Source organism: Emydura macquarii, unplaced genomic scaffold (genome assembly GCF_026122565.2).
Source record: "Emydura macquarii macquarii isolate MOO-44397 ecotype Brisbane River unplaced genomic scaffold, CSIRO-AGI_Emac_v2 contig_2638, whole genome shotgun sequence".
Taxonomy (NCBI): Eukaryota; Metazoa; Chordata; order Testudines; family Chelidae; genus Emydura; species Emydura macquarii.
In genome coordinates this window covers 36,086-48,289 of record NW_027132775.1, presented here as the reverse complement: position 1 = coordinate 48,289, position 12,204 = coordinate 36,086, and the positions used below count along the sequence as shown (strand labels likewise).

Here is a 12,204-nt window from a genome sequence, read left to right as displayed (position 1 = left end):
ACTCTCTGTGTTATGCCACCAGGGCCCACACTTAGAGTCTGCCCCTCATGAATTGGCTGCACCCCCATTCCCAAGGCCCTAGCCCCCTGCACCCACTCCCCATGCCCCCTGTGGCCCTAGCCCTCTGCGCCCCCCCTTCCCGTGTCTGCTGATCTCCTACCTCTGCTGCAGGTAGCTCAGATGTGCAGCCCACCCTGCCAGGCCGCTGCAGCAGCCCTAGAGCACCCTGGCCTCCTGGCCCTATCCTGCACTGCCCCCCCATTGCTGGCTCTGAACCCAGGGCAGGTTCTCCCCCCACCCCACACTGGTTACAGCCCTGAAAATGTCAAATGGGCCGCAGCAGTTTGCTGATTGGGTGGGCAGCAGCTGGCAGGTTGAAAACCACGGCTTAAGACATTCCAGTCTGTCTTGCCGCCCAGGCAAGCTGGCCTATGTGATAAATGGTCACTTACAGCAAAAATCCCAGAATGCGCCGGTTGCACCCAGGCCCAAGAGTCCAGTCCCTCACCGGGTCAATTTGCATCCCAAATCTCAGACCAAAGCCCAGACTGGCAGCCAATTCTACTGTAAACTAACTCCAGGTTCATTATCTAAAGGAATGAAAGGTATTGAGAGGTTAACGCAGGTAAAAGGTATCTGTACAGGTGAGGCACGGGCTATAATTCCAAAAGGTAGGAGCAGAGACGTAGTAAACTGCCAGGTTCCCAAAAGTCCTTTAGGGCTCCCCAGAGTAGCTCTTCTTCTCATTCAGTTATTCTGTCTGTTTGAAGCCAAACAGGCCAGCGATGAAGAATTTTTCCTTGCGTCCATACTTATAGCTTCTTCTCCCAGACCACAAGCTGGCAGAGTGACTACTCACATGGGCTCTTTCTTTGCTGGCAGAGAGAGCGGGAGAGAGATGCATTTTGGATCTTTGATCTCTGCTCATCACGTACAATGAACACATGCCTTCCAATGGGCAAGACTTAGCACTTTCCTGTTGAGCTCTTTGTTTGCGTTGCACAAGGCTTCTGTCTCCTTTGAGGGGTTATTTAGTTACAGGGTATATCCAAGGTCGATATTTGCTATTACATTCTAACAGCGTACAGAGAAGTGAAAACAATGCAGGCAGCATCCCGTTAGTTGTCATGACGTTTACACACCAAATACATTCTATACCTTTAGCAGTCACTTTGATTTATACTTACACACAGTGAATTGGCCTGGCTTCCAGCTGTGAGTTTGTCAGTTCTCAGCTGGTGCTTTGGCCAGAGGTGGCACTTGGCTTACCAGCGCCACAGGACAACTACAAAATGGGCCATAACTGGCTAGCTGGCAGCATTGCTGAAAAGGAGCTGGGGGTTCTAGTGACTCACCAGTCGAATGTGAGCCAGCGATGTGACGCAGCTGCAGAAAAGGCTAATCCCATTCTGGGTGGACTAACAATGTGAAACACAGGAGGTAATTCTCCCACTCTTCTTGACAGCTGGAGAGCTGGGTCCAACTGTGAGCAGTAAAGTTGAGGAAAGAGGTGGAGAAATTGGAGAGAACCCAGAGGAGCAACAAAAGCGATACAAGGTTTAGAACCTGACCTCTGAGGAAAGGATAAAAATATGGGCATGGTTAGCCTGGGGAAAAGAAGACCAAGGGAGGAACCTGTTAAGGGGTCTTATACAGAGGATGGTGTTAGGGCGCGCAAGACTTTGTAACGCGGAATCAGCTTAGTTTGACAAGAGTGAGGCTCTGAGGGCAGTCTTGAGCTCTGATAGCAAACACAGCAAGAGTTTAGGCCTTTCAGGAGCCAGGCCCAGAAGCTGCTCTCTGAGCAAGGGCCAAAATGAGACACTAAAGGTGAGGATTGATGGACAGAACATACAGGGTCTTAATCTCCTTCACGGCAAGGTCTCTCTTTCCCCTTTAAAGTAAGAGGCATCAGTAGTAAAACTGGCTGTCATGAACTGGCTCTCATGAACAGGAATTCAGTTCGGTCCTTTCATTCAGGAGCAATAGACAACAATTCCTTTCAACATTATTATCCTCATGTATAAAGAAGGTAATGTTAGAGAGAGAACCTACCTCATTTCACAAACCTGAAGTAATTCATTCCTATAGGGTTACTCTGACCCCTTAGAGAGATGTGTTTCCAAGGCAAGAAAACGTAATCTAAACAGTGCACTTGGGGACCTCATCGCAACTACGTGTAACCCCCTTCTATTTCTGGGTTACTTGGGAGCCGGCAACACCCACCTGTGTGCAAGGGCGCCTAGGGGTGTTAACAACAAAGGAGATCCTGAGTATCCCAGCGGGGATATAGGATAGGTGGGAATCCTCTATCCACCCCCTTGGTGCAGTCCCTTTACTTTTAAAGGAATTTAAACTTGGCGGTGCCGCCACCTGGCTGGCCCCTGCACACGCTTAATAGCGGGCCTTGGGAGCTTCCAGGACTAACCCTAGTCTGATAATAATAATAATAATCTGAGACAGGCCTAACAACAATTGCACTTATGCAAACTAAACATCCAGTATACTTAAATTAGAGTTAACACAACTTTACTTAACACATTAAAGGAATATGGCGCAACAGACTGAAATTACACATCACTATTATGTTAAATCCACAGGGCAGCTGAATACATCAATTAATAAAATTAGTATGAAAACAAATGAAACTTGTCTAAACTGGCATTTACACTGCCACTGGTTACCCCGCCTGCAGAGTGTGCACTCCCCAAGAGTTCAGAGCCCTAACCCCTTTCTTGCGTGGGCGCGCTTGAAGATCTGCAGCAGACAGCACTCTGTGGGTTTGGTGCACCAGTTCAGCCCAGTTGTCACGCCGGGGAGTTGCAGCTGGCCCCACCCAATGTCTGCAGTCCTGGCCCTGCTTGAAAGGACTCTCTCTCTGCCTCTTCCCAGGCCCAGTGAAAGTCTCTCTGCAGTGCCCCTTCCCTTACACGCCCTGCCCCAAACAACGGGGGTGGGAGGGCACCCTTACCACCTTCACTGCAGGCCCACCTCAGGCAGCTCCAGGCTCAGTCCCTGCCCTGGCTTGGGCAATGCCACCAACCTCCAAAGCTCCCTGCTCGAGCAGGCTCTCAGCCGCAGCTTTGGGACCCCAGCAGCAGTCAGTAGGCAGCAGCAGCAGTCAGCCAGCAGCTTCCAGCCTCGGCTACACTCCACCCTAGCACCAAACTGGAGTCCCCCACATCCTATTCCCTGTCTCTCTGGAAGGGGAAGAGTCTCTCTCCTTTTCCCCAAAGCATCATGGGAGTTGTAGTCTCCCAGGATCTTCCCGACTGTAAACTCCCAATGAAGTTCCAAGGCCCCTGAAGTACATGGTGCCTACGTACGACTAAAAGCAGGATTTTATTCCTTCAATTATATTTTGAGATTTACAATGCCAGTGCTGTCACGGAAAAGATAGAAATTGACAGACTTTAATTCCTTTGGAGAAATATTATCCTTGTGTATAAAGAAGATGCAGTTAAAATGGATCACAACATTGGCCAGTTTTATATTGTTGAGACTTACTCCAAAGATGCAAACATTTTTCAACCAGCCACGTCATTAACTTTGTCTTCAGCACAGTGCAACAGGGATAAACCATACAAATACTCTCATGTGTTTCACACGTGCGGGTTGTATTCTTACAATATAAATAAGTTGTTGTTGGGATTAGACACTTTTACACTGGGTAATAGTGTCACTTTAAGAATAATGGAGGCCAATAATGGAGGTCTCTCGTGTCATTCCCTTAATCAGGTCATGATTTAAAAACCCACAATTTGGGACTCTTTTATTTTCATTCATCTGTAGCTTTTTAGTCTTTAAAACATTTTTCTTGGAAAATATAGGTGCACTGTTGGTGTAAATCAGCACAGTTACTTCAACTTCAAACAGGTTGGAAGCCCCATAATCAAAGGAAGACACTTCTGTCTTCTTCGATGGCTTTGGAATCCACTCACTGGGATATCTCTTACAATTTATACTTCATTCTAGTTCTGGCATGAATGTTTTCTGCAACAGGCCCTATGGCTGGACAGATTTTATGTTAAGTCTTACCCCAGAGCCATCTCGTCCTTCACCAAGAATCTGTGATTTTCACCTCTCTTGGGCATCTTGCTGGGATCAGTCATCTGCATTGTCTTACAAGAACTCAGTTTCTTGGCTCCTCACAGGGGGAAACATAGTTTCTGACAGAGTCCAAGTTCCAAAACTTAACTCAAAGTGTTTCCACAAAAGAGCACTTCTTCCTCTCACTGTTTGTCACTCCTCTCCTTAACGACTGATACAATCTGCTCTAGTTTTATCACCGTAGAGTAAAATTCAAATTTTCATTCCAATGTGGGGAGAGGGCCATGACAAAAGTCCATGCTCCACTTAAGTGCTTCCAAAGACCTAGCTGGAAAGCTGAAAGTGGCATTAAAGTTGCCCATTGGCACCGTACTATCCCCCGCCAAGGGGTGAATTACAGACTGAAGGTCCTGACAGGAAACACACTGGAGGCAGTGGAATGATTCCCATTGATTTTAAAGGAAAGTGGATCTGACCCATTCGGAATGGAGGTGGTGAGAAGGCAGAAAAACAATTCCCTCCTTTCTAGCAAGTTTAGAATGAACTGCCCAATGCCACTAACCACGACCAGCATGAATTGAAAGGACCAAACTGAATTCCTGTTCACGACAGCCAGTTTTACAACTGATGCCACTCTGAATCAACTTGACATTTATCCTCATTGCAGCACCAAGAAAGTCAGTGGAATGACACGAGGAATGGCGTTGGCCATGCAATTTTCAGATGAAAGGATTCTGAAGAGGTCAATGTACATATCACGCCCACTGAGGCTGAGAGTAGCCTAATAAACACAAACCCTGAGGAAAACAGCTGCACTCAAAGGAGGACTTACAAGGCAATCAAGTATGTTTGGTAACTAATTAGGACCTTCTCCACAAACGCCATCACAGATCCTCCAGGCAGTCCTAGGAAACATATAAAAGAGCTCAAGATTGAGGGCTCTTCCGAACACTTCTCTGGACTTCATCTCCTCGGTGAACTGGGTAAGTCCAACTCCACTCAATCTCTTTCAAACCCTAGACATGTCATAGTAGGCTCCATTTTCATTTAAGATTGAAATTTGCATGTCCTTGCTGTGATTTTTATCAGGGATGAGGCTGTTCTTCCATCATGATCTTGTGTAGTTATTCAGGTGCAGGAGCTGGTGGATTCAGAATTGGAAGGTACAGGGAGACTTTTAGGAGCAACATATTCCATTGGGAAATATATTTCCTATTCATTGGAAATAGAATTAGGGCATTTAAATCTTTTCTGTAACTTTTGAAAATCCATTAGGCATTTTTCCCTTAGCTAGAATAGGAAGAAACGTTCCCAGGTTTGGCCAGAATGGCCAATTCAGGGTCTTCCACTTTATTCTGAGGCAGCTGTTAAAGACTCCTCACTATTGGAGACAGGAGACTGGATTAAAATGACAACTGGTGTGATCCAGTCAAGCAGTTCCTATAATCTTCTGAGCATAAACAGCCACTGAAGATGAGCACCTTTTACACCAGCTGAGAATCTTTTCCTCATTCATTTCTTTGGCGAAAAGCACACTTCTTTTATTCCTCAGCAAATATTGGTGACTCCCACAGTTTGGAAAACCCAAGAGCCACATTCCCGTACAAGACTCAAGTGGTTGCTTTAAAAGGATAAATCCTCAAAGAAAAGAATATGATTATCATGATCCCAGCCATGTTCCCTTTGTGAAATGTCTGTAATAGACCCAGAATCCCAGGTGTCTATCACAGAAAGTGTTATACTTATTTCAGTCAGGGATTTTCAGACAGACAGTCACTGAAGCTACAGTACACTGATGGCGGCAAAGTCGCCGCCGTTAGATCGATTTCTCTGAAGCAATGAAGTCATTTGTCCACAGGGACTTGTGCTTCTTTTGATTCTATTCTCTGCTGTGTGTTTCAGGCTTACCTCCATCACAGAAAGATGACTTTCTCCAGCCTCTGCTATCCAGAATGTGGGGTGGCCCGGCCTGCTCCAGTTTCTGGCACCTGCAACGAGCCGTGCGTTAGGCAGTGCCCTGACTCCGAAGTGGTAATCAGTCCATCCCCGGTTGCCATGACCCTCCCAGGACCAATTATGAGCACTTTCCCTCAGCACAGCGGAGTGGGAGCCGTAGGAGCACCAGTGGTCGGACCCGGTTTCGGCGGTTCCTTTGGTCTGGGGGGCTATGGAGGCCATTATGGAGGATTGTACGGTTTAGGGGGATTCGGTGGTTATCTGGGGGGTTACGGTTTAGGGGGATTCGGTGGTTACGGAGGCCGTTACGGTTATGGGGGATTAGGTGGTTATCTGGGGGGTTGTGGATACGGGGGATCTTGGGGTTACCCAGGCCATTATGGGTATGGGGGAGTATGCGGAACTGGGGTGTCTTGCCATAGGTACCTCAGTGGAAGCTGTAGGCCATGTTAAACCCAGCAGGACTAGCTGTGGGAAAAGAAAGAACCAGGAAATGAACAGCAAGATACAGATTCACACCTGACCTTTTGGGCGTGGCTTTCAGAAGTGCTGTGCAAACATGGCTTCATCTGAACTCAGGGTGAGCTGTGTGTGCTCTGCCCTTGCTCTGACAGCCAGGCTGCATTTCTAACGTTACGCTTTGCAACGCTTTCTACCAATGATTTCCCAATCTTGTGCTGATTCTTTTATTCAACGATGAACCCATTCTGAGTTACACTCAGGCTTTGCACAGTAACCCTGGTGTGGGCAGGAAAAACAGGCCTTAAGATAGGCCTCTGTTAAATTTATTATCCCTTTACGTCCCTTTACGTCAAGGAGGAAATAGAGACCTTGCTGTCAAGGAGAATTAGTCCCTGATGTTCTTTCCATCAATATGTACCTTTAGCATCCCAATTTGGCCTTTGCTACAGGAGATGTATAAATGAGAAGCTGCAAAGTCCTTAGCTTCTATTTTGCTTTGTCTCGTTTCTCACCAACTGGGGTAAAACAAGGATCTTAAAATGGTTGCAAAGGGGCTTGTCTGTCAAGCCCCGCAGCTTCAACAAAACAAAAAAAAATCTTGTCTAAAATGTGTCCCATTGAAGTGGGTGATCAGTCACAACCCTTCTTGAAATACTGAAAGTACTTTCTTTCTGCTCTGTGGTATTTCTTTCTGTAACTGTGTACTGCCAATTTCATTCCCATTAAAAGCTACACTGCACCATAATATCGGTCTTCTGGTTATCCTTGCTCACTCCTTTTTAAAATTAGCGCTGGATGAAATTGATCCCTGTGGAGCCATCATCAATCACCAGGCACATTTCAAGTGGCAGCTTCCGTAGCCCTGGAGTGACAGAAGAATCCTGCCCAATTAGTGGTTCAGCGCATTGTTCAGGCCCTAGACATAAGGCGAGGGTTCCTCTTTGCATTACCTGTTTTTGCAATGAGCCTTGTCCTGCAAAGACACAGAGCCATTACAAAATACAACTCAGATTTTACCAAGTAACCACTCTGCTACCAATCTTTTAGGAACTAATATCAAAAAGCTAATTAAGAGTTACTGGCACAAGGTGGAGTCTAGGGTCACAGGAGCATATCACATGTCCTTATAGGGCTTACTGACTCAGAGACTCAGAGACTATAAGGTGAGAAGGGACCATTATGATCATCTAGTCTGACCTCCGACACAACACTGACCACAGAACTTCACCCACCCACTCCTGTAATAGCCCCGTAACCTAAGGCTGAGTTATTGACGTCTTCAAATAGTGATTTAAATTTATTCAAATCAAATAATGATTTCACAGTGTAGAGAATCCACTGGCAAGGGACTTGTATCCTGTGATACAGAGGAAGGCAGAAAAAAATCTCAGCTTCTATGCCAATCTGCCCTTGGGGAAAATTCCTCCCTGACCCCAAATATGGTGACCAGTTAAACACTGACTCGTAGGGGGTAGCCATTGAACCCTTAGAGGCAGAGGCTACAGCGAGAAGAGCCGTCTGGGTGGAATGAGTTTCTTCTGTAGCCCATTGTGAGAGCTAAGTGTCTTTCATGGGCCATCAACACAAAACTATCTAGCGTAGACAAAATGATCGGGTAGATGATGCCCAGGAATACAGACCATTAACTGAATACAAAATCTCATGTTTTTTGAGGTAACTGTAACTCACTGTACTCCATGTTACCTTTCTTGTTTAAAATCCCTTGGACAGACCATGGCTTGCTATTGCAGGAACTACAGCTATAAAGATTTACATTTCCCATCACATGTTTGTTCAACATTTTTGTGACTCATTCCCCAGACCATCCAGCCACTTTAAGGACATGGTCTAATATTCATGTAGTGAACGGAGCTTTAAGCATCCGCCCACTGGTTTTGTTTAAGAGCAATAGAGGTCTAGGCTTCAATATCAGAGCATACCTGTGGACTCCTCCTTGGAATGGAAGAACACAGGCATTGCTATGGAAGATCGGGCCTCACTCCCTCAGTGGTCAGTACCAGGGGCTTCACAGGGAGGTGCTAGTAACCCAGCGGAACACAGGTATGGGATCACCTGTCCATACAGGAACTTTTTCACTATCCCCCGTCAATCTGATTTATCGCCATCCTGGACACAACCCTGAAGAACAATAGTTTATATCTTTGCCAAAATAGAAGAAATGAAGTAAATCCATCTCAGTCTCCATTTTCTCTAGAGTACTGAAAGCACCATCCTGTCTGCATCACCACGAGACATGTCTCAATTCAGGCCTCTCTTTTGAGATACACCAGGATGAGAAACAAATTTTAAGCTGAAACATGGAAGAGCTGAACTGCTGAGGAATAAACTTTTGCCATTAAACAATGAGCCTTCCACCACCAGATCACAACCTTCATTGAGAACAAATGTCCTAATATTGTCAAGGGTCATCTCTAAAATACTGATTTAGGTTTATTTTTTGGTTTGATTTTGTGTATTTATAACATGGAAGGCCTAGGATCATTGAACTCCAGAGAAAGGATTTCATGCACAACTCCAGACCTAACAGAGCTGGACCTGGGCTAAATCAGCAACTATTCAAATGATCTCCCTTCTGGATCAACCAAAGCCAACTTCTTTCCAAAGGAACTTTACTTTTAGATGCCTGATAAAAAAGGCTTCAGGGCTATTTTTCTGAATTGCTCAGTCCCCAAAAGTCCCATTTAAGTTTAAAAGAGCTGGTCATACTCAACATTTTTTTGATAGCAGGCCACAAGCTTTCCTTAGCTGTGCACCAACACTGGAGAAAGTATTTCATCACACAATGCAAAGTCAACCTGAGGAACTCTTTGCTGGAGGATTTTGTGAAGGCTAAGACTATAATGGGCTACAAAAAAGAACCAGAGAAGTCCATGGAGGATATGTCGATCAATGGCTACTATCCAGGATAGGCACAGATTGCTGTTTGAAAGAGGCTGTGAGTGGACGATGGGATAGAATACTTGATGATTAACTGTTATACTTGTTTCATCGGAAACACCTGGCATTAGCAACTGCAAGAAGACAAGATGCTGGGCTGGATGGATCAGTAGTCTGATCCATTACGGCTGTTCAGATGATATTATGTGGTACAGGTAGGTTCTCTCTTTAACATTTTCTCCTTTGTAGATGAGGATAATAATGGTCAAAAGGATTTAAAGTGTGTACATTTCAAACTTGTTCATGTGCAGTGTAGGAATAAAAATCTCAATATAGAATTCAAATAGGAAAAGCTTTGCTACAAGACAATTGAAGTCTGATGAAGTGTAAATACCCAACCGTGATCCAAAGCCTTGACATAAAAGGGGGTAATATGCATTGCAAGGGTCTCGATGGTTGATCGTTGTTCACACTTAAATCAGAAGATGTTTCACCCAAAAGTTCACCCAAAACCATCCAAACAAAATAAAATAAATTCCAGAATTGAGCCTATCTAAGAGTCACTCTCAGATTAGTGACATATTCAGAATGATAAGAGTTCAGCAGTGGTCAGGACAGAGGGGTTAGCATTTGGCATAAGTAGTCCCAACCATTGGGGTTTGTTTCTGATTCTGCCAATGACTCCTTATCTGACCTTCCCCTTAAAGTGCCTCCATTTACCTCCATGTCAAACAGGTATAATTATAACTTTCCTGGTGAATGGTCTGAGGCTTCCTCTGATCTAAGCATTTAAAAACATTTCACAAACATTCATCAAGTTTTACATGACCAAAGATGTATATTAATATGGTATTTATAACATTTTACTGGCATTGGATGTTTCAATATTGAAGATCAGATTCACATTAAAAGAGCACGTCAAGGACTCAGATGTCATTTCGATACTCAGTTTGTGATTGCTATCTCCCCAAAATTGAGGCTTTTTGATTTTGGTTCAAGGTACCTTTTCATTTTCCTTTTGTACCTATTTTAAACTTCAATGGTAGATTCTAAGCCAATGTAAAAGAGCACAGCTCCAGCAGCTTCAGATTGTAGGAAGGCCAATTACCGAGCCCAGGTTGGAAAAAACCTTGTTTCAAAAGTATCTCTCTGTGCATACTCGACACATCCATCCCCAGCTGCTCTGATGCAATGTACACTGAAGTCAATGGGAAATACTGTACTGTCGAAAAGGACCTCCTAGATATTGAACCCAGCCCTTGTTGCTGCTGACTGCGACTGGCAGAAAGGAAATATACAAGAGAACCTCAGATTTACGGACACCTCGGGAATGGATTTTATTTGTAACTCTGAACAAAACTTTATGGCTTTTCCCTCAAAAGTATAAAACTGAACATTGAGACCATTGCTCCTCATTCTGTCATCTACTACCATTGAAAACAGCCTATTCCATCCTCCTTGGAACCCCCGTTCAGATAGTTAAAGATGTTTTCAAATACACCTTCATTTTTCTCTTCTGATTTCCCTCAGCCTCTCCTCATAAGTCATGCGCTCCTGCCCCCTAATCATTTTCGTTGCTCTCTACTGGACTGTCTCCAATTTGTCCACATCCTTTCTATAGTGGAGGGCCCACAACTGGACACAGTACTCCAAATATGGCCTCACCAGTGTTGAATAGAGGGGAATAATCACGTCTCTTGATCTGCTGGCAATGCTCCTACTAATGAAGCCCAATATGCCGTTAGCCTTCTTGGCAATAAGGGCATGCTGTTGACTCATGTCTAGCTTCTAATCCACTGTAACTCCCAGATCCTTTTCTGCAGAACTTCTGCACAGCCAGTCAGTCATCAGTCTGTAGTAGTGCATAGGATACTTCCATCCTAAGGGCAGGAGTCTGCACTTGTCCTTATTAAACCTCATCAGATTTCTTTTGGCTCAATCCTCCAATTTGTTTAGGTCACTCTTTAATTGGTTTGAACATTCAACATTAGCACCTGGAGGAGTAATACTGATGGAAACAGGCCTGGTTTGGTCAGAGGGCACCAGATAAAGTACCCATAAGAAACGGCCAGATTCATAAAGATTTCCAAGCATTCATCTATATGAATAACCCCACTTTTATTTTCCTTCCTGTGATTCTGTATGACTGAAATATGATCATTTGTATCAATGATATTGCCGCTGTTAGACAATTGAAACAAATTTTGTACAAAGTATATCATGTAAGCTGTCAGTGGAAAAGTTATGATATCCTAACCATGATTATCTTCTTTCTATGCATGTATCGTTTTTCTTCTGGAAATCATGAATATTGGCTATGCACTGGTACTTTACATAGTTTCTGTATTCCTGGGCAACATCTACCTGATAATTTTGTCTAGGCTAGATAGTTTTGTGTTGCTGGCTCATGAAAGACACTTAGCTCTCACAGTGGGCTATAGAAGAAACTCATTCTACCCAGACGGCTCTTCCCACTGAAGTCTCTGCCTCTAAGGGGCCAATGACTACCCCTATGAGTCAGTGTTTAACTAATCTCCATATTTGGTGTCGGGAAGGATAGGACCTGGGGTATTTTCGCCTTCCTCTGTAGCACGGGGCACGAGTCATTTGTTGGTGGATTCTCTATACCTTGAAATCATTATTTGATTTCAATAAATTTAAATCATTAGTTGAAGACGTCAGTAACTCAGCCTTAGGTTAGGGGGTCTATTACAGGAGTAGGTGGGTGAAGTTCTGTGGTCAGTGTTGTGCCGGAGGTCAGACTAGATGACCATAATGGTCCCTTCTCATCTTATAGTCTCTGAGTCAGGAAGTCATATAAGGACATGTGATATGCTC

The 12,204-nt window shown here is 44.6% G+C and overlaps 1 protein-coding gene across 1 annotated transcript; it reads left to right on the top strand.

Annotated features, from left to right (window-relative positions):
* The first annotated feature begins 5,973 nt into the window (after positions 1-5,973).
* On the top strand, positions 5,974-6,573 carry LOC137164019 (claw keratin-like). The gene has a single exon (XM_067564604.1). It carries the CDS (start codon positions 5,974-5,976, stop codon positions 6,457-6,459), a length of 486 nt encoding a protein of 161 aa, XP_067420705.1. The 3' UTR covers positions 6,460-6,573.
* Positions 6,574-12,204: the final 5,631 nt, after the last annotated feature.

Excerpts from the sequence above, each read along its gene's own strand:
- LOC137164019 (XM_067564604.1), top strand. The coding sequence starts at position 5,974 with ATGACTTTCTCCAGCCTCTGCTATCCAGAATGTGGGGTGGCCCGGCCT.